At 35.7% G+C, this 21,662-nt stretch overlaps 4 protein-coding genes across 7 annotated transcripts; 2 read left to right on the top strand and 2 right to left on the bottom strand.

Moving 5' to 3' along the window:
- Positions 1 to 203: 203 nt before the first annotated feature.
- On the top strand, positions 204 to 15,819 carry LOC111594530 (axin). 3 transcript variants are annotated; one of them, XM_023307865.2, is made up of 12 exons: positions 204 to 1,340; positions 3,492 to 3,557; positions 10,576 to 10,891; positions 10,949 to 11,181; positions 11,392 to 12,090; positions 13,391 to 13,525; positions 13,665 to 13,761; positions 13,819 to 13,953; positions 14,022 to 14,262; positions 14,327 to 14,471; positions 14,544 to 14,909; positions 14,974 to 15,819. In XM_023307865.2, exons 3-12 carry the CDS (start codon positions 10,799 to 10,801, stop codon positions 15,098 to 15,100), a joined length of 2,271 nt encoding a protein of 756 aa, XP_023163633.2. In that variant the 5' UTR covers positions 204 to 1,340; positions 3,492 to 3,557; positions 10,576 to 10,798; the 3' UTR covers positions 15,101 to 15,819. The 3 variants fall into 3 exon arrangements, with proteins under 3 accessions (XP_023163633.2, XP_023163634.2, XP_023163635.2); XM_023307866.2 differs by lacking the exon at positions 3,492 to 3,557; XM_023307867.2 differs by lacking the exon at positions 13,391 to 13,525.
- A 612-nt stretch (positions 15,820 to 16,431) lies between these two features.
- Positions 16,432 to 18,001, bottom strand: LOC111594465 (zinc finger and SCAN domain-containing protein 31). Its single transcript, XM_023307765.2, has one exon. The coding sequence runs from the start codon at positions 17,874 to 17,876 to the stop codon at positions 16,533 to 16,535; it is 1,344 nt and encodes a 447-aa protein (XP_023163533.1). The 5' UTR covers positions 17,877 to 18,001; the 3' UTR covers positions 16,432 to 16,532.
- A 111-nt stretch (positions 18,002 to 18,112) lies between these two features.
- On the bottom strand, positions 18,113 to 19,911 carry LOC111594466 (sex-regulated protein janus-A-like). 2 transcript variants are annotated; one of them, XM_023307766.2, is made up of 5 exons: positions 19,815 to 19,911; positions 19,576 to 19,746; positions 19,380 to 19,504; positions 18,752 to 19,319; positions 18,676 to 18,690 (listed from the first exon to the last, which is right to left on the bottom strand). In XM_023307766.2, exons 1-4 carry the CDS (start codon positions 19,864 to 19,866, stop codon positions 19,227 to 19,229), a joined length of 441 nt encoding a protein of 146 aa, XP_023163534.1. In that variant the 5' UTR covers positions 19,867 to 19,911; the 3' UTR covers positions 18,676 to 18,690; positions 18,752 to 19,226. The 2 variants fall into 2 exon arrangements, with proteins under 2 accessions (XP_023163535.2, XP_023163534.1); XM_023307767.2 differs by lacking the exons at positions 19,380 to 19,504; positions 19,576 to 19,746; positions 19,815 to 19,911 and adding exons at positions 18,113 to 18,279; positions 18,344 to 18,468 and having other exon boundaries at positions 18,526 to 18,690; positions 18,752 to 18,921.
- A 256-nt stretch (positions 19,912 to 20,167) lies between these two features.
- LOC111594426 (serendipity locus protein beta) lies at positions 20,168 to 21,589 on the top strand. Its single transcript, XM_030224829.1, has 2 exons — positions 20,168 to 20,391; positions 20,448 to 21,589. The coding sequence occupies exons 1-2, from the start codon at positions 20,319 to 20,321 to the stop codon at positions 21,416 to 21,418; spliced, it is 1,044 nt and encodes a 347-aa protein (XP_030080689.1). The 5' UTR covers positions 20,168 to 20,318; the 3' UTR covers positions 21,419 to 21,589.
- The last annotated feature ends 73 nt before the right edge of the window (positions 21,590 to 21,662 follow it).

Genomic DNA, 21,662 nt, shown 5'->3' with positions numbered 1-21,662 from the left:
CAATTAGCCGGACTGTTTTACATTTTTGCCTAGTGCTTATTTTTTGTACAAAAAACGTTCAATCCTACCATTTTTTTAGTAATAAAGTTGCTGGGCAGTGTTGCAAAATATATAAAGTATCGTTAATTTAAACTGCTGTTGCACAAAATGCGCTGCTATACTTTCGGAATGTTTGCTTGTGCGTATCGATACATCGATATAATACAACATACCCAGACGCAACACAACTCTGTTGTTCTAACCTCAAAGTGGCTAACAAACAAAAGTTGCCTCAATAATAAATATATATTTTGTTTTTGCCATTAAATGCAAATTGTTAATAACAGTGAACCGACTATGATGTGCACGCGTTTGAAACATTTACAAATATAAAACTACCCACAAGCAACTAAACGTCCATTGAAATCAAACAACAAAAGCAGCAGCAGCACAACCAGCAGCAGCAGCAGGACCGAGGCAACATAAATACAAATACACAAAATAGAGACGAACACGCAAATAAATAAATAGAAAATACAAAACGCAGCAACTGAAAGGCATATGCATAAAGCAAGTGTTAAGTGCTGAGCAATGTTTTAGTTAATTTCAACCTATATTTCTAAAACTTTGGATGTGAAGCTGAAAATGAAAAATGCTTTAAATTACGATTTTCATTACGTTCTCTCTGGCCGCGAGTTGCCAGAGGAGTTGGTCGAGACTTTTTCTACTCCTGCCAACACCACAGTGATTTAAATACAAAATATACGTCCGTCGTGCAACGAAAAATGCACTTAAAGACAATCGCAACAAATAACAACAAAAACAGCAACAACAACACCTAACGAAATCAGAGTCCGCGTCCATCGGTGCTGGTGACTGCAAAGACACCCATCACTAATACCTTACCACATATAACCGGCGAGTGCGACTGAAACAGAAGCTGTTGCTCGTCCTTTGCCTTGTTTTTAGCATTTAATTTGATTGTTTGCCATTGTCGTGCCTCTCCAAAACACTCTTGTTATAATTGCTTTTCATTGTTTACGTTTATTGGCACATTTGTTGAACATTCTTAGCCCATTTTACATTTAACATTAAATTGTGCAATTTCCGAGTGATAACGGTTTATAGTTAGAAAACAAATCCCTTGTTGAGCATTTATATCAAAATGAAATCTTCCTTGTCGCATTTGCCATCGATATCACGTCCAGCCGCTACAGCCACAGCAAGAGCAACATCAACAGCAACAACAATAATAAACCCGTCCAATTCCAACTTCTCGTTACCATCATCAATGCATTTGCTACGCTCGACGAGGACCCTTCGCTATCAAGCAAAACAAATGGCTTAAAAGGAATCCGAATGTACGTATCCAATATTTCAATTTACATTTAATAATTTATAATTTAGCAAGAAGCACTTAATTGTCTCTATGCAGTATGTATAGATGTGTGTTTATATGTTGGGAGCTTAGCTAAATATGTAAAGACAGTTAAATTATGTTCATACAAATAGAGATAAGTCGAAATGATAGCTGAACCTAACTGACTTCTTAAAGCTCGCCCGCAGCGAAATTTTTTAATTTTTAGTTTGAGTTGTGTAATGTAATGAACATGAATAATGAACCCAGACCAAATTAAAGATCCTTAAAACTTAAAAGTTTGTTAAAATTAATTCAACATAAAATACAAAACTTTGAGCTAGATCAACATCAACATCAAAATCTGCATCTATCTAGAATAATATTTTTTTAAAAATTTGATTTATCGAATTTTATAAATAAAAACATTTGGAATTTCCCGTATAATCAGTAGAACCAGTCTGCAATTATAGAATAAATAGAAAGATTATGTTGAAAATGTATGGATCAAATATATGCTCATAAACCGCTTTCCAATGCTGGAAGTTGTTTCAAATCGTAAACTAATAAACAGATAAATTTTATTTCTATCCTTTATAGCTAAACTTGAATTTATGTTTGCATGCTGAAATTTTATAGATAGACAGTTTAATGACATTTTGCGTTTATTCAGTTGATGGAAAAGAAATGTCGGAAAAATGAAATTGGGCTTTAGTTATTTACTTTAAGGCTCTCTTTCTATTTGGTCAATGAAAAAGTCACGCAGAGCCATGTCTGGTAGCTGGAGCATCCCAACTTTATTGTCTTTGGCAAAAAAAACAATCTAGCTTAGTAATCGTATGTCTTCTGGGCATTTATATTTTCCACAACTAAAGTCTTTTGGCTAAAAAGGCTCAAGATTTATAGCCAGTTATTTAGTCCTACCAATACATTTTTTGTTCAAAATATTCGATTTTAGCTTATTTCAAACTACCACAAAAATGTATTCTCGTGTTGGCATTTAAATTGAATTTCTGAGTGAGAAAATTCAATAAAATATATTTTGAATTATTTGATTTGCGCATTAGCCATACGAAGTCGTGCGAGAAATATTTGTAATTTCACCCTTTGGCAAATATGCTACAACACAACTCAAACTCAAACCCAAATCAAACCATATTTTCAAGGGTTATTCAATTTGATGTGCAGTGAAGAAAAAGAATGCAGCTTCAAGAGGAATTTTATTGCTTTCTTTGATTGTTACACGTTTCTAAATCAATTCAGATTCATGTACATATACAAACTATGAGGGACTATAAAACATGTAACCCTCTGTGGCTTGTTAATAATTTAGAGCTAGTTAAAGTATCATTTATTATTTATTTTGTTTATCTTATATTCATAATTACAAACGTGTCAACCTACAAGCGATAGAACTCTTAAATCTATCACTAAAGCACTCTTAGGATGTTTTAAATATTATGTTTCTGATTATGAAATCAATATGAAATTTACTTTATTTTGGAATATGCATATTTGAAGTCACCAAATTTGGTTTTTCCATTCTTCAATCTTATACAGTACAGAAAGTGGATCGGAAATTACTAAAAAATTATTTTGCATCTAGTTTTAAACGAGTAGAATGTAAACGGAATATTTTAAACAACTTTTAAGGTATGATCTGGAGGACGAGCTGAGTCGATATAGCCATGTCCGATTGGTCGTCTGTCCGTTGACTTGAAATTTTGAATGTTTCCTGTATTCCATACGCAGAAATAGTTTCAAAAAAATATCTATTGCAAATTTAAGGTATAAGGTCCTTTAATAAATACATATAATTTAAATGTTTGTGACTTTTATACATCCCTCGCGACACTAAAAATGTGCAAAAAACATATTTTAAATAGTAGAATGATTAATGGATGATTGAGAAAGTGCAACTAGAACAAAATGTATTAAATAATTCATTCCCCATAGTAAAACTTAGTTAGCAACTCTGCACAAGGATTAGGGTGTCTCCTAGGTTTGATGCTCTTGTAGCTTTTTCCTATGCTATAAATGCTTTTAAAATGAAGAAATTTTCCTAATAAAGTAATTTAAAGTTACAAATTAATAGAAAAAAAATTAATAATTTGAATTTAATTTCAAAACCAATATTTTCTTATTTTCTTTGTAGAAATTGCAGTTTTTAGAATCCCAAAATCTCCTTTTATCCACACAAAATTAAATGCAAATTACACATGTGAGTATAGATGTAAATAATAATACATATTTAATATCAAATTTAAATAAACAAATTTAAATAAACATTTATGCTGATTAAAAATAAAATGTTCTTTATAATGACTTCGTTTGCCAAGTTTTAAAGTATATGAATAGAAAATATATTATATAAATACTAATAAAATATGGCTAGAATAGGATTTCGATCAATTTTGAGCGATATGGTATGATCTTAAGAAGATTTTGAGAACTTAGTAGAAGCAATTCAAAATGAATAAGTTTTTTTTAAGAAAAAACCAATCCCAAAATTTTGTTTATGTTGTGATATAAGAAAATAATATAATAAATAATAATAAATAAATAATAAAATAATGTTAAAATATTTTCAACTGAGCGTGTAACTTTACTTATAACGGATAAGATGTATAGGCTTTTTCCAAAATTTTTAATTTATTTAACATATTTATTTTGTCGCCCTCAAAGTAATATTCATCAAATATTAGACTGACTTGAGCAAATGTGTTTTTTTAAGCCTTGAACAGTTCATAAATAATTTTCTTTGAGTGTTCAGCTCCTCTTTGTTTATATCCTCAATAGCGTAGTGTCGTCCTTATAAGGGCTCTCCTCAGTTTCGGGAACAAGAAAGTCACAAGATCATTTGTGGTACATTTTTAACTTGATTGATTACGATTGATTACAAAATTTTAGTATACAAAATTTGAGCAGGTTTTTTATTTGGCTATTGCGAGAACCTCCCGCTTCTATCATCGCAGGCTCGTCTAGGCCTTTGCTAATCTATAACCATTTGAGAATTGTATGATTGTAGCTTACTATGCTGATTAGACAAAGTTATATTATATATATATTTATATATATATATATATATATATATATATATACATTTTACATATCTGTAAAAGGAATATGCATATATGTTTCTAAATAGGAATTTAATTATTTCATTTCACTTTAATATATTAAGAGTATATCATAGAAGTAATATAATGAGATATTAAATTATTAACAACTTTTCATATGATAAACTACCTTTTCAAACAGAACAACTTTATTTTTAAATATTCTTTTATTTATTTATATATATTTGTTTGTATATGAAAGGATTGCAATTGCCTTTGATCAGAGCTGAAAACAAAGTTTGTTTAAAACAAGCCAAACGCACGAAGGTCAATTGCAGCACTCAGAATATGCAAGTTGTTGTGTGTGTGTGTGTGGTTGTTTGTTTTTGTTGGCCCCCTTTAGTTTTGCAGTCTAGACTCGAATCAGACTTAACATTCAACATTCAACATTCAAAGCTCAAAGCGAATGGCGCTTGTCGGCAATTTGCCTTTAACCTCATTAGAAACAAAACGGCGCCAATGCCGCCCAGGGCCCCTCTCATCTGCTCCGCCCTGTTTGCAAAAGTTATTGGAAATAAATGTTTTGTTTAATAAAAAGGAGAGTTTTACTATTAGTGACGAGGGTGGCTTCATAGTTGTGGTTTGGGGTGCACTAAATGCAACCCTCACAGCTTTTACATGGAACTCTGTTCGAATTGTTTGGATTTGGTTTTCTTGTTCTCTTCATTCTTTCTTTGTATGTACGAACACATAGCCACTGGACCTGCGCATATTGGTTGTGCACACACACAAAGACACACACACACACACCCACACAGGCCCACAGAGCGACTTTCTATTCCGTAGTGGCGTCTCTTTTGCTCACATCGGCGAGCCAGGCCGCAACCACTGACACTTTGAAATGAACATCCTTTGTGTTTGTTGTACATGAAGCATCATTATGTTGGTCGCTCGGGCACTCAGTTGAGCTGGTCGGCGCTTGTGGGCGTGTGGGCGTGTGGGCGTAACGGCGTGTGGGGCAGCTGGTCAAGTGGCGCAGCTTCTGCATGACTCAGCCACACTGATTGGAGCATCAAGTACTCCAAGTTCTTAGACTCAATCATCTAATGCCGCATTAAAATATACCATTTCGATATTGAAAACCAATTGAAAAAGACTTGCATTCGAAGTTGAAATACCCTTTGCCTATGACAAGGAAATTGCCATATGATATAGACATAAGATGAGACCTAAGTGTTATAAATAAAGGAAAATATTTATAACACTTACCACTATATTAGTGACTTAAGTAATTTCAAGATGCAAGACTCTAGATTTTGAGATGGAAATGCAGGATGCGTAGTCAACCACATATTACAATATGGGGTCTTGATCAGAATCAAATCAGCAGCCAAATCGATTTAATCTTATTCTTCTATCTATGTGTATGTCCGTCTGTCTATATTCTGCTTATAATCTTCATTGAAATCAACAGTCAAGTCGATTATACGTACAGTCTCCTATACACAGGCAAGCCCAAGTTCATTTTGATAAATGATCGATAACTTCTTTAAATTTCATAAAATCGATCAAAATTGATATATTGAAATTGTAGAAACATATTTTAAAGATTTTTCATTTGCGAATTTTCGATAAATGATTTGATAAGTAATCGATAACTTCTTTCTTTCATAAAATCGATTAAAATCGATATCATATTGAAATTATAGAAACATATTTCAAACATGTTTAAAGCTGGATTTACGAAATTGGATTTTTTAGATTCTTTGAGCGATACAAATGGCTGCCATAGTTTTGATAGACTTCTCATAAGTCATGGACATAATATTAAGATATAGGCACTAAATTTGCTGTACATCTATTCAAATTATGTCGAGTATAAATATTTATTTCTAGGAATATTAAGAAAATGCAATAAGATAATATAAATAATTATAATTTGCATATGGCTGGATTGCCTCACCTTTAATATCATATATTTGCCGAAAAGATTTATGCCCCAAGCTTTCACTTTTAATGTGAGTGAATTTTACTCAGTTTCTGTTGTTGTTTACAAATAGTTCTTCCTTATTTTACATATTGTGTATTATAGCTAAGATACCCTTTGGAAGGACATTAATGCGCGCATGCAACAATTGTGCCCGAAAAAGACGCAATCGGCTGCGTGCCACCCTCTGCGAAATGCCACCCTCCTAACCAACTGACAGGCAGCTACATGGGCAACCCCCAAAATACAAAAAAAAAGTGTTTATATACACTGCCATTTATATATACACACACACACACATACATGCAGTGTCAAACAGGATGCATTTGTAGTTGTGAACCGAGTTTTGCGAGCTGCTGAGCTGCTGCTGTCAACGGCAACAGGATTCAGTTTGACTCTTTAGCTTTGTGCCGTTTGTCAGGACATCTCGTGGCTCGTGTTTTGTGTGTGGTTTTGTCAACAGTTGGGCTCAGTTGTGAATACCCTAAACGCCGGCACCTTCCAATTGACATTGTATCGCTAACAGATCCTTGGCGAAGACACCTTGCATACAGCACATGTTGCTCGGGCACATTGTAAGTAGTCAGCAGCGATGGGATCGTTGCGGCAATCGTTATCCTGCCGCATCCTGCTGCTGCTGCAGCGGCGCATCGTTTTACCAACTCGAAACCCCTGTCAATCATTATGAAATCATAATAAGTGCACACATAATATATATATATATATTTGGTCCTGTGAAGCGTACATAATTTAATAGGGATAATAAAATATTGTTCTGCTGTTGTCTGGCAGCGAGGGGAATTTCCGTGCCTTGCCTCCGGCTCCGCCTTGAGGTTTATTGTTAATCTCTCGGCCATTCAACCGGCTGGAACTAAGATACAAAAGAATTCGTTGCCCACAATAAGTTTCACATCATCATTATATCGTAAGAACAATTTAATAAACTGATTTCCTTTTCAATTGCAGCCATTGGGCAATTCATTCAATTTTAATTTATTTTGTATTGCGAATAAAGTTTATATACCAATTGTTAGTCTTATATATATTTTAATTTCTTTTATATCAAGTTGAAGGTAGCGAATTATGTTTTGGTTTGTTAATTTGTAGATTGTTATTGTTTGGATTAGAAGTTATATAAAAGCAAGCCTAAGACTGATGACAGAGAAAACCATTAAGCTCATTAGATCTATATATAAGTAATCAAAAAACTGATATAGCTTAAAGAACTATATCAAGACAACTTCAATTGAAAAACTTTTCTTAATTTTCATAATAAATAAGGTATTTTGTTGTAAGATAAAGATCTATTAAATTTATAGCTACGCTCATAGAGTTCTGTTCACGTGAAGCATGTTGACGATATCTTGACATAACTTTAAATGAATTTAGAAAGAGACTGTTAAAGTTTGTAAACTGTAGTGTTTCTAAGATATCTGAAGTAAACTTCATATGAGGAAAACCTCTTTAACAATATCATAAAAAATCTTAAAAAATATATGACAGACATTAAGAAGTTTAATTAAGTTAAACACAAACTATTCGATTAAGTTTACTAGTAAAACCTAGACTAAATATAATACTAAAAAGAAATATGGAATCTGTCCTCAGAAATGTTTTCTTAACTATATAATACTATGCCCAATCATTAGCAGCAGATTATTATATCATATAAAATCTTTCAATATACACATAAAAACTCAATTTCTTACTTAAGTTAACTAGAAAGTATGCCTTTCGGTCTACTAGTTATACCAGCCAGCAGATTTGACTGTAAAGGCATATTCTCAAGCGTATATGATATGCATATAATAAATGTAGACCAAATTATATAGTAGAGTTATGGAATCTATCTTTAGCAAAGCTTTCGTAACTTAATTCAAAGGCCTCTGAGATATTCTTATAAGTATAGGCTAAGTCTACGCAAATTAACAACGAACTAAATAGAGAAAGTTATGATGATGCTGCTGAGTTTAGATCAAATATATCTATCAGAGATTATACTCTTATAATATCTCAATTTCTTAATGAAACCTAACTCTAGGCTAGGAAATTAGTTAAGCAAAATCTTATTTTAAGCAACTTCTTGGGAAGAAAAAAGGCTGGCTTAGTTAGTAGATCTGCCTTAGACGTTGCACGGGCATCTTTGTTGCATTAGAGCACTGCAGGCAGCTATTATGTGCTTAAAAGCCAGTTGGATGTCCTTTGATGTTGGCATTTCGCGTGGCTGAGGATTTGGGCTTTGCTTGCTGTGCCATCATCAACTTATCTTTTGCGCGTTTTCAAGGAGGCGACGCGCATTTTCAATAGTTTTGGCTGCAGGGGACTTGGCCACAAGAGACCACAAGGTGCGGAGAGAGAGAGAGAGAGACAGAGAAAAAGTGTGATAGAGGGAGAGAGTGTGTGAGTGGGGCAGGGTAGTAGTAGTGGGCTTCAAGTGGCCAGCAAGAGCTTGGCGCATGCTATGGATATCTAGCTATAGATGTGTCTATGTGTGTGTGTGTGCCTATCTCGCGCTGTCTCTGTCGGCGCGCTTTGTGTATGTATGTGTGCGTGTGCCTCGTGTTGAGCGTTTTTAATTGTGCCTTTTGCTTTGTCCTTTTGGCTGTAATGGAGTGCTATGCAAATGGCGTTTTGATGAGTTTCCTTGGCTCTGGCGCTCTCTTTGTTGTCCCAGCAGACGTTCATCCCCCTTTATTACGCTTTTATCACTACGTGTGTGTGTGTGTGTGGAGGGAAGGGCTGCTGCTGCTGATGCTGCTGTTGCTGCCGCTGCTGTTTTCGTTATTTGTGATTGTTGTTGCCGCTGTTGTCGTTGCTCTGTTGTTGGCGACGACAGAGCGCTCTTATGTCGTCGTCGTTGTTGTTGTTGTTGTTGCTTTGACTGCCGAACGGAAGATGAAAAAAAATTTTGTTGATTTTCATGCGCGTCAGACAGAAGCAGAGCAACCACCACCGCCAAATCCTGCTATATATATGTATGTGTGTGTGTGTGTGTGTGTGCGTTCCATTTTCAAATTTCGTACATCACGGATTATTGTCCTTCCCTTTGGCATGGCCCATGTGCCATGCCCTGCCCTGCCCTGCCCTGACTGCTATATTGTATTGGTCGATAACGTGAACCAATCAAAAACGCTCTCAAAATGGCCGCCATTCAATTTTCTTCGATATATCAAATTATATACAACTAAATGGGAATTGCTTCGAGCCATATGGCTCGAGGGCAATGCAGCCGCTTTCCTCTGAGCCTTTCTATAGTCTGCATCTCTTCTTCTTATTATTAAGTTTTCCCTTTATATACACATAAGTTTGACTAGTTATTCAGCACATAGCTTAATGAAGGCAGTCAATTAAAAGTTTCACATTTCTGCAAATTGCATTGTCCTTTAACACGCATTTGACCCTATTTTTCTGCTTGAATGCAGTATTCGCTAATCGAAAGTTTTTTTATTAAATATATTATAATAATATACAAAATTATCAAAGTTAACGAGCTACCTTTCTTATTTATACTGTTCTTTAAGTAAATCTCGCAACCTTAGTCTTAATAATATTTGATATAATATTATCATGCGACTAAGTTTAGTAAAATAAAACCAAAAAAAAAAAGTATTTTTCGTAAAAATAAAATAGAAAATAAAGATGAAATCATCTTGAAACTGAATCATAAAATTATAATAAGTAATAAAAAAATATATTTTATTTATATCGAAGCACTGGAAATATCAAATATATATATATATTTTTTTTAATTGCTGTTTTTATTTGCAATCTGTCTTATACTAGACAATAAAAAATTTTTTTAACAATAATATTAAATATGAAATTAGAAGCTTAAACTTTATCGATTTAAGGCATTAAAAGTATAACTATTTATACTTATTTCATCATTCAGAATCGATAAATTTTGGTTTTTAAATTTTTACTAAAAAAAATATATATATATAAAACATTTTTATAAAATTAAAACTAAATTGGAATATAGAGTTTATATAGGCGAGACAAATATTATACTAAAAATGTTGCCCATAAAAAAATAGGCCAAGTTTTGGAAAATATATTACCCAGATATTTTCTCCTTGATATAATCATATCAATAATGTGATTTCCAAGCACCTCAAACTCTATATATATTTAATTAAATCTATTTGAAAAATCAATTAAATTTGAATGTTTTGATTTGGTTTCTCTTTCAGGCCTTGTCTAACTGCCTTCCAAATTCGCAAACGATATACATACACCAAGAGCATCTTCCATATCCCAAATATTTCTAAAATATCTGGCGTTTGTGATTTGTTAAAACACGTTTGATTGTATTAGGACTTAGAACTTAGGACTAGATAAAATATTAACACACAGCACAGCAACAGTCCAGTGTGGATCCACGGCAAAAGAAAGGAAAGGAAAGATTAGAGTGGCATGAGCCATCAATTGGGACTCCGGAAACATGGTGATAATGAGTGTAGTGGGCCACGACCACCTGTACCCGGAGAAGAGAGCCGAGTTAAAAAGGTAAGTGCCACGCTAAGCGCAACTAAACAAGTGATGTTTATTATGTGATCCGTACAGATGACCGAAGGGGTAATAGACACCTCTAAGAACTCACCTCCATCTTATCTAAACTGGGCCCGCACGCTAAATCATCTGCTCGAGGATCGCGATGGGGTGGAGTTGTTCAAGAAATATGTGGAGGAGGAGGCGCCCGCCTACAATGATCATCTCAATTTCTACTTTGCCTGCGAAGGTCTGAAGCAGCAAACAGATCCCGAGAAGGTTAAGCAAATAATCGGAGCCATATATAGGTGAGAGCATTAAGCTACATTTAATTAGATTTTATAAATTAATAATATAATAATAATAATAATAATAATAAAAATAACATTAAAATTAATAATAATAATAAAACTTATAATTAATTAATAATAATAATAATAATCCCATTTCATTCCTGCCTTAGCTCTTGCGTAATATAATATAGTATAATATAAACTATAATCTCTTCATTTTCCCAGATTCTTGCGCAAGAGCCAACTGTCTATATCTGATGAATTGCGCACGCAAATCAAGGCCATCAAATCGAATGAGATTCCGCTCAGTCCGCACATTTATGATCCCATGCAGCAGCATGTGGAGGCGACCATACGGGACAACATCTATCCGAGCTTCCTCTGCTCTGAGCTATACATTCAGTACATACAGCTCATGTCCGCTGTGCAGGAGCGCTGCAGCAGCAGTGGCGCCACAGCGACAGGCAGTGCGGGCAGCAGTGGCAGCGGCGGCAGCTGTGGCAGCAACAATGGCAGCACTGCCGGCGCCTGTGCTCTGCCGACGGCAGCAAGCAAACAACTATTGGGCGCTGGTGGGGCTAGCGGCGGAGCAGTTGGTGCATCAATTCCACCAGGCGTCTTCATCAATTTGCCGATGAGCAGCGGTGCAGCGCTTCCAGCTGGCACTTGCAGCGCCAGTGGCAGTGTCTATGGTCCATCAACGTCGGCTAGCTCCAGTGGTTCGATCAGTGCCACCGACACACTGCCGCGCAGCTCCACGTTGCCCACGCTGCATGAGGATTCGGTGCTGTCGCTATGCGATGATTTCGAGAAGGTGCACGTCGAGGGCGGAGGTGGTCGTGCCCATATCGATTTACCTATGCGTCTCACGCGCGATCTTCTGATAGCAACTCAGAAAAGAAGACTGGAAATTAGACCTCCCGGGTATGTAATTTGATACCATAGAAACTAAACCCCCTCCACATAATATCTATCTATGCTTGTTCGTAGAATTTAATATGTATATTATAGCATAGAGTATTATTAAAGCCCATTTAGCTTAAGTCAATAATCAAACTAAAAGCATGCAAATTTATATGCACAACATTTCCATAGGTCTTTCATCATTCAGTTTGTATTTCCTTATATTTTGTTAACAATCTACTGCTCTGTGTAAATGACGTTTCATTTTAAGGGTAGCTTTTAACAATGGCTATTCAAAATGGCTGAAATCGTGATGTTTAAAGTGGAAACAAGAAAAAGGCATTTCCAAAATCTATTCCTTCATGAAACGAAAGGTATATATTGGTGTTAGACCAGATCCGTCTGCATGAACTCAAGGCATTTGGATTAAAGACTTGTTGTCTTCTAGCGAGCTTAGATTTATTGTTAAGCTTAATGGCTCAGTTAGCTTGGGTAATCGAAAAAAAAGAACTGTAACTTTTAAGATAGAAATTTTAAATTATATACAGCTCGATTATTTAAAAGGCAGCTAAAGCATAAGGGAATTTCAAATAAGAATATTTAATAATATTTTAAGCATGAGTTAGTGTTAGAATATTATATTCTTGAATTGTATAGCAAATTAAGGCATTTAAGTTAATACTCTTAAGTGTGTCCACGCATTAAATGTTCTCTGTTAGCTAGTTCTTCAATACAGTCTCTCGTTTCCCACAAGTATAAAATATTTGGAACTCAAGAATTATATTCTTTGAGAATTGCGTAGAAAGGCGTTGTAAGAAGGGAGTAAATAACTTCAAACTAATAATCAATATATAATTATATTTGTATATTTGCATAAAATTATAAGCAATTTAGTCTTAAGTTGAGTTTATATCAATTTTTTAGTGTTTACTTTAGCTGAACTTAAGTTTTAAATAGTTTTTTGTTTGTTTCTAATATACATGCCTATATTCATTTATATTCTTTTATTAATTCTGTTAATTTTTTTAAATGCTTTCTTTTTATTTTCATAAACCAAAAACATTTTTGTACGATCACAAACCCACGAACCCACTTAAAAAACAACAACAACTACACAACCATGAAATGCGACACCCATCTACACACACAACAACAACAACACGGATTATTTCTCTACTTAATTTTTTGTATAAACATTTATTTAAATTATGGAACTTAAATTGTACATAAAAAAAAAACCAAAAAATTTTTCGCCGCATTGCATGGATCCATCATTTGCTCCTTCCCCATTTCCTTATGAATGTGTTCTGCATGATAATAGAGCTCATGGTTATGTGTATACTGCGAGCACCAATACATCCTTTGTACCAAACTCTCGCGTCGATTCGGAGAGGGCGAGCGTTAGCTCCGGCGGCCGCACCGACTCCGATACCATGTCGCTGTCCAGCTGTTCAATGTGAGTTTAGAAATAGTAACAGGGAGAAAGAGAGAGAGCGAGCGACTTCAGCTTCAGAAGACTAAGAAGAGTGATTTACATTTGTATTCCAATTATAAACTAATATTGAGCATCGCATTATTATTTCATTTGCTTGCAGGGATGGCCGCCCTTACATAGAGCGCAGACACAGCTCGACGGAGAGCAAAGCCATACGGCAAAGCGCCATGGCGAACAAGGAAACGAACAGCTTTCAAGTAGCTAAACCTTGAATCATTATGCCTATATATATTAACTAGCAATAACTTTTACAGGTTATACCCCGCACGCAACGATTACATTCAAACGAGCATAGACCGCTGACGGAAAATGAACTATTGGCTCTGCTGATACCCAAGCTGGAGGAGGTGAAACGCAAACGCGATTTAGAGGAACGTGCACGCTTAGAGGTTAATAGTTGAATGCATATATATATATTGAAAATATATTTATGACTAAAATCTGTTTATGTTTGCAGCGCATGCCCGGCACCTCATCGAGTGCCAGCGATCGCGCTTTTGCTGAGGCGATACGCGAAAAGTTTGCACTCGATGAAGACAACGACCAAGACATTTTGGACCAGCATGTGTCGCGTGTGTGGAAAGACCAGACGCCACATCGCTCGCCCGGCACAATGTCACCCTGCCCGCCTATACCATCGAGAAGACGCACGGCAACACATGACTCCGGCATGGTCAGTGATGGTGCCATGAGTCTGAGTGAGTTCTGTTCAAACATCTTATCGATTCATAAAGTTGATCTAATTGGTGTTCTTGTCTACAGGTGGACACTCAATGAAGCACTCAAAATCCATGCCCGATTCCAGTTCCTGCTCTAGGAAGCTAACAAATAAATGGCCTTCGATGAACACAGACAGCGGCATAAGCATGTACTCTGCTGACACAGTCATGAAATACAAGGAGTCAAGGTAGATTAAAAGAATCAGATTGATAAACAATTGTATATATTTAATTTTTGTTGTATTTGATATTTTGTGCAGCTCCCGGTCTGGTTCAAGTTCGGCATCAAAATTGGAGGAAGGAAAACGAAGACTGGAAGACGAGCCGCGTCGCTCTCGTCGTTATGCCCAACCGCAGCTACAATCCCATATGGTGGCCATGCAGCAGCAGCAGCAACAACAGCCATTATCTTCCTTCAGCAGTAGTAGCAGTGGCAGCAGTACAATGCATCATCATCAGCCTGCAACTGTTGCAACATGTCCACCGCCGCTGCCTATCAAGCCACCGGAGACGGTTGTTGTGTTCTCATTCTGCGAAGAGCCAGTTCCTTACAGAATTAAAATACCCGGTACTCAGCCGACCCTGCGCCAATTCAAGGACTTTCTGCCCAGAAGGGGACACTTTAGGTATACATTGACTGAGGGGTTTCCAAGCTTAACAATTTACTTATTTTTTGTATGGTATTTGCAGATTCTTTTTTAAGACGCATTGTGAAGACCCTGATAGTCCAGTGATTCAGGAAGAGATTGTTAATGACTCCGATATACTGCCGTTGTTCGGAGACAAAGCGATGGGTCTTGTCAAACCATCCGATTAAACATTAAGCATTAAGAATAGATTTTGTATTTAAGCTAAATTATGAAATGTGAGGGAGGGAGGGGAGTTAAGAATGATGTATGGCTTGTACGTGCATCTTAGAGATACAAACTCGAGAAGCTATTCCCAGAAATCAAAACTTAAATAGAACTAACTGTACATTCAATAGGCTTTTGCAAGCATCACAAACTATTGTACGTGGGGGATCTGTGGGGGAGGAAGACTGGGACTGGGACTGGGACGGGAACGGGAAAGGGGGAAGCGGGCTTATGGGGTAGTGGTGGGGAGGAGCAATGTGTTTCATCATTTCGTCCTTAACATCTGGAGGTATTTTTCTAAATAAACATATGATTAACGATAATGAATTAACACCGAAATCAATTTGATGTATATGTATATGTATATGTATATGTATTTGTTATAAGTCGAACAACGCGAATCGTACATTTACGTATATATGTATTTATGATATTTTGTATATGTTAACACATAAACTCAACGAAGATCCTGAAAATTAAGTCAAAAACTTTGTATATCCCACGTACCAAACACACACACATACACACAAACAATAGAAATTATTGAGCACAGCACAAAAATGCAAATTAAATAATTGATAGATGGAAAAAATTAAGAAAACAATTTGATGGGTATTCCTGAATTTGGATTTGTTTGTTACTTTTTACTAACTATGGACTGCCTGCAATAAATTTTGTTAATATTTTTATAATGTGCATTTTATGATATGATGATATTAACAAAGTTCTATTCAACTTGACGAAAAATCAAAATATAATCTGTTTTATTTTTGTATAATCTATTGTACTACATATTAGAATGTATGTAAATTTGAATTTATGTATTTATATATATACACAAACAAACACACACACACATACACATCTATGCATATATCTATATGCATATTGTGCTTTCGTCTATATTATATATTTATATATATATATATATATATATATATATATATATATATACCATTGGACACAAATTTCTTTTGATAAACGATGAGTGCTAATTGCTCCAATAGTTGCATAATTGCTTAAAATATTAATTGATTAGTTATACTTGTATAAGTTATCAGAAAACCGAAAACAAAAACAAAAGCAAAAAAAAAAACAAAAAACAAAATACAAAATAATAAAATAAACAATACAATAAATATTTTTTTAAGAAACCGAACATAATATCGCAGAAATATGAAATTAATGCATACATTTATAATAGTAAACAAAAAGCATATTTTATTTGTGAGCAAACTGCATGTAGATCTAATAAAAAAACAAACAAATCAAGTACTTGAAATTGACATTTGAATCGAATTTATTTTTATTTAGCTGTATGAATTGTGAAAGCCGTCCCAGCACATAGTAAACATAGTGCATATGTACAATTTGTAAACAAAATCATGTGAAACGCTAGACTGGCGTACAATCGTCCCGCTGGCAATGACTTAAATAGTTCTGTTCATTGATGAACGTGTGCGTGCATTTGGGGCAGTGGAAGCGTCTGTGTCGATTGCTGCCCGGATTCTCGTGCTCTCGAAGATGCGCCTTCATATTGTACATTTGGGAGAAACGCTTATTGCATACAGGACAGGCGAACGGTTTGGCTCCCGTGTGGGAGCGTGTATGCCGCTCCAGATGGGCTTTGGTGCGCGTCTTGAAGCCGCAGACCTGGCACTCCAGCCGCTTCGATTCGCTGTCGTGGATCATTTTGTGCTTATACAGCGCCACCTTATGAACGAAACGTTTCGAACAGACCTCGCACTGATACGGCGTTTCGCCTGTATGCCATGCCATATGATGTTTCAGTCGAAATTTGCGACTAAAACGCTCGCCACAATGGGGGCACTCAAACTGTTTGACTGGCTCATGGTTCTGCAAGTGACCAATGAATCCTGAATAGGATTGCAACGTCTTGCCGCACTGATCGCACACATAGCCAGGGAAATGTTCACGTTTCGTGTGCGCATTGTATGCTCGACGACTGCTGAACTGTTCGGGACAGTTTGGACATTGTATGTTTACCGTATAGTCGCCCGAACTGTCCTGATCCTCTGCATCTGAGATTAGGTATTCGATAGTGCCATCCATTTGATCCTCGAACTCACTTAACATATCCTTGTCCTCTCTAAACATTTCCATTTCATCGGCTGTTTGCTTCGTCTCATCATCGTCCAAGTCTGCTTCAGGCACCTCTTCATTTATAATTATCTCATTCTCAATATCTAATTCCAAGTCAACCGCTTGGAATTCCTCTTCCTCACAATCGGAATTCTTCTCTATAAAATCATGCTCCTCTTCCACCTCCTCCTCTTCCTCCTCCTCCTCCGTCACCACCGTTGGATCCACAATTGTCGGCTTAACAACTGGCATCGCATCTGTTCCGTCATCCAAATCAGCTGCATCCACAGTCTCGACCATTTCGACGCTGATGCTGCCATCAAATTTTTCAGGGTCATCGCTTTTGTGTTCACTTCGTGAGATCGCCGATTTGAAATCCTTGATTATAAATGGACTTTGTATTAGTTCGAGAATTTCCTGACGCAGTTTCCGCGCGATTTGTAGGGATTTGTGATAGCGAGACAACTTCTCGCAGCATTTCTTGCATATTGTCGAGCCCACCTCGCCGAGCACATAGTTCGTGCCCTTCGTGCATTGCACGACCAAGTCGCTGATTAAAATGGGCGGCTTTCCAATCGTCTCCTCGTATATGTTTTTTGGGTTGCGCACAGAGAACTGGCAAATGCAACAATTCATTTTCGGAATTTTATTTAATTGAATAATGAATATTTTTATAACAAATATCAAAGCATTAAATTCTGCTTGCCGAAAAACATAATTGTTCAATACTATCAAGCAGTGTTGTAAGCGCACGAAACAATTGAGTTTTGTCGCGTTTCCACTGTTTCTCGAAACGTGTTGAAGCGAAATTTTTGTCATCTCCACTGAAATCATATACAATTGAATAAAAGACAGAATTGCGCTTAGCACAGTATGTTTGTTTACTTATTTTCATGCTAATTCAAATTTTAAACAATATTTGAAAAGATATTTACTAAAATTTTCATTTTTACCGACCAACAGTAATTTTATAGTCCTTATATTTGGGTGTGCCCAACAATATTTGTTTTGTAACGGTATGATCAGCTCTTCCAAAGGTCTATAAATTAATATGATGTTATACATATACATATATGTATATATACATTTATTAAAACACTTACTTCGCATTTTCCCTGAATTGTCATCGTGCGTGCCTGCGGGTCGAAATCCATAATACCACCACCTAAAGCTCTAGAGCACAAACCAAGGCTTTCCAGTTCATCTCTTACATTGTCATAAACGTATACTAAGAATTGAATTGCAATTAGATTTTGAAATACACCTATATAAAAAACAAACTTACTATGCTTTTTGGCACGCGCTCCGTGAACAATTGTCCGGGAAAACAGAGTTTCACCGTGCATATAAATTGAAATCAGCAGATAAAGAATTTTACCATTACTTAATAATTTCACTTTTGGATAGTTAATAAGATTCTGCGTTGTCGTCTTAGTTGCATGATTCCTCGCTAAACATTGAAAGCAATTTAAAAATACGAAAAGCAAGATACACTTATATACATAACTTACAAAGATTATTTAAAACATTACGAATTGGAAGTATTAACTGTGGCATTTTCATTTTTTATTATTTTATTTTCCAAATTAAGGTGTGAGCACAATTTTGGTGGTTTTCAAATCTGTGTCTAAATAGTAGAAATTGTTTAGCTCGACTGATTTTTATAATTTCAACGATACCAAGTTTACTCAAACATTTTTCTTATGTTACTTTGTTTGAAAAAAAATGGACACCTGTTTATCTTTATATTCAAATATAGACAGTATTTGATAGGATAAAGGTATTTTCAAATCCCTTATACTATATATTTCGTACAGACGCGAATAAATCAGGCGCAAGGCTAAACTTAAAGTTTCATTCTTAAATCTGCATAATAAACAATCCCTAAGCATTACACAGTTTAATGTAGGGTAGCTTTTGCTCAAAAGAAATACAATTTTAATTTATAAATTATTCGAATTTGCACACAAAAAAAAACCAAAATAATTAATATCCCTCATCGGTCGTTTCGATCTCATAGTCCTTATATTTCGTTTGCAAAATTCGTTTTGATTCCACATGATCAGCTTTGCCAAAACCCTGTCATAAAAATAAATATAATTATATATTTATAAAAAGCAAATTACTATATGAATTTACCTGAGAAAATCCGTAAACTTTCATATACTTCTTGTCGGGGTTATGTTCAATGCGCCCCCCGCCCAAGCATATGGAGTCCAAGCCGGTCTTCTTGCAAACCGCCATTGTGCGTTCATAGATATCAGCTAAAAGGCACATATAGAATAAGAACAAATTATATTCTAATAGCAAAAAATAACAAAATAAGAAGGCTTACAATGAAATTCGCAATCAGCATATCCACGAACTACAAGTTTTTCGTTCTTTTCGACGCAATCCTCGTGGCCAATAACTTTAATTAGAACATATTTAAAAATACCTTTTTTGTCTACATCTACCAAAGGTATTGACTCAAGAGCTTTTTCAGTCATTTTAAGTAAACGTATTCCTTCAGAAAATGAAAAAAGTCCTTGTTAGTACAACCGATTGGCCAACTTCATACTTTTTATATCTTACCGCTAGGACGTAAAACAGCTGATTTTCGCAATTTATTTAAGACACTTAGCATTTTCTCTAGAAATGACAAATATTGTGATCCGAATACCTTTAAATATCGCAGACAAAATTAGTAACTGTGACTTTCGAAAAGTGACAAAGAACCAAATTCATATTTGACGCTTGATTCTACCTTAACAGTGACTATAATCACCATTTAGAAGTTAAAAAAGGAGATAGTACTTGGATGTATTAATAATTCTTGTCTCAGCTAACGATAGTATTCTGTTCTTTACTGATCCTTTCAGTCAAGTATCGATAACTTTTTCGCCATAGTATTGCACGCTGTTAGGTGGTGGAAATGTTAATGCAGTTGCTTATCGCTGTTAAAAATAAAACAGCTGACGGCAATCCTCTGTGTACAGAACTCGGGAACAAGAAAAAGTTTTTTGTTATTAAAAAGCAAATACATAGATGCCAAGTAAAGAACCACTGGATAATTAAATTTAATTACATACATATAAAATGAGCACAACACGTCCGTTCTGTTTTGTTTGTGGCAAGGTCAAGTCTGTTGGCGTCTTTCAGCTCATCGAAGGCAAGTTTGAGGAACCACAAATGAAAGAGTTGCAATATAAATACTAATTATTTTAGGTTGCATAGTCCCGGGCACATTTAAGCCCATTAAAGACATACTGAAATACTTTGAAAAGGTAATTAATCAACGCTTGGATCTAACACCCACATCGGCTGCTTGCAATGATTGCCTCGAATATCTCTTCAATTACGACCGGCTCGTTCGGAACCTGAGTCAAGTGCAGCGACAGATTGCAAATTCTTTGCTAAGTTGTCGCAAAAAGAAAGCGCCATGTTTGCAGCCCAAGAAAGATGCCGTTAAACCTAAACCGCAGGAAATACGCTCAAGAATCGTAGAAAATGAATCTCCGCAGAAGGTCGTTAAGCAGGAGCCAGATGAAGATTTTCAGGATTTCGAAGAGCCACACCAAGAATCTCCATTTAGCGAGAGCGAGGAGAGCATGGACGATTCGGATGGCGATGATAATTTAGATATACCATGTCACATATGCGGTGAATTGTTTTCAAATCAGGATTGTCTCGAAAAGCACATTAAAACGGACAATTGCCAGAAGAATGAATTTGCCACCTGCAACATATGCGGCATTAAGGTGAAGAACGATGAGGTTCTCGATCTGCATATGAATCTGCATGAGGGCAAAACGGAGCTGGAATGTCGCTACTGTTCGAAAAAGTTCTCGCATAAACGAAACGTCTTGCGCCACATGGAAGTGCATTGGGATAAAAAGAAATATCAATGCGAAAAATGTGGCGAGCGTTTCTCATTATCCTGGCTTATGTACAATCATCTAATGAGGCACGACGCCGAGGAGCATGCCCTGATCTGTGATGTTTGCCATCAGCAATTCAAAACGAAACGCACCTACAAGCATCACCTGCGCACCCATCAAACCGATCGCCCACGCTATCAATGCTCAGACTGCGAAAAGTCTTTCGTAGACAAATATACCTTAAAGGTGCACAAACGTGTCCATCTGCCAGCTGAGTCAACAAAATCTGCCACAGAAAGTCATGCGATTAATCTCTAAACACCTTCTACTTTCATTTCAATTTTAGTGCATGCATATGAAGACAATTTGTGTGTATTATTTAATATATTTGAAATATATTTAGGGTTTTAAAGACTGTTTAAGTAACTGATTTGAGCTGCCATTGAGATCAAGCTGTGGCTTTTCTTATATTATCGAATCTACTAAAGCAAAAACATTCTTTTCAAATTGATTTTCTACAAAGTAAAATAAAGTTTGTTCCATAATTTATGTTATAAATTAA

The sequence above is a fragment of the Drosophila hydei genome, unplaced genomic scaffold (assembly GCF_003285905.1).
Source record: "Drosophila hydei strain 15085-1641.00,03,60 unplaced genomic scaffold, DhydRS2 tig00008119-arrow-pilon, whole genome shotgun sequence".
Classification (NCBI taxonomy): Eukaryota; Metazoa; Arthropoda; class Insecta; order Diptera; family Drosophilidae; genus Drosophila; species Drosophila hydei.
This window is presented reverse-complemented; position numbering and strand designations above follow the sequence as displayed.

Bases quoted from the DNA above. Each gene is read 5' to 3' on its own strand.
- LOC111594530 (XM_023307866.2), top strand. From the start codon at position 10,799: ATGAGCCATCAATTGGGACTCCGGAAACATGGTGATAATGAGTGTAGT. The intron at 11,182-11,391 runs GTGAGAGCATTA...TCATTTTCCCAG, and splicing joins ATAATCGGAGCCATATATAG to ATTCTTGCGCAAGAGCCAAC. The intron at 12,091-13,390 runs GTATGTAATTTG...GCATGATAATAG, and splicing joins CTGGAAATTAGACCTCCCGG to AGCTCATGGTTATGTGTATA.
- LOC111594465 (XM_023307765.2), bottom strand. From the start codon at position 17,876: ATGAATTGTTGCATTTGCCAGTTCTCTGTGCGCAACCCAAAAAACATA.
- LOC111594466 (XM_023307766.2), bottom strand. From the start codon at position 19,866: ATGCTAAGTGTCTTAAATAAATTGCGAAAATCAGCTGTTTTACGTCCT. The intron at 19,747-19,814 runs GTAAGATATAAA...CATTTTCTGAAG, and splicing joins AGCTGTTTTACGTCCTAGCG to GAATACGTTTACTTAAAATG. The intron at 19,320-19,379 runs GTAAATTCATAT...TTTTTATGACAG, and splicing joins AAGTTTACGGATTTTCTCAG to GGTTTTGGCAAAGCTGATCA.
- LOC111594426 (XM_030224829.1), top strand. From the start codon at position 20,319: ATGAGCACAACACGTCCGTTCTGTTTTGTTTGTGGCAAGGTCAAGTCT. The intron at 20,392-20,447 runs GCAAGTTTGAGG...TAATTATTTTAG, and splicing joins CGTCTTTCAGCTCATCGAAG to GTTGCATAGTCCCGGGCACA.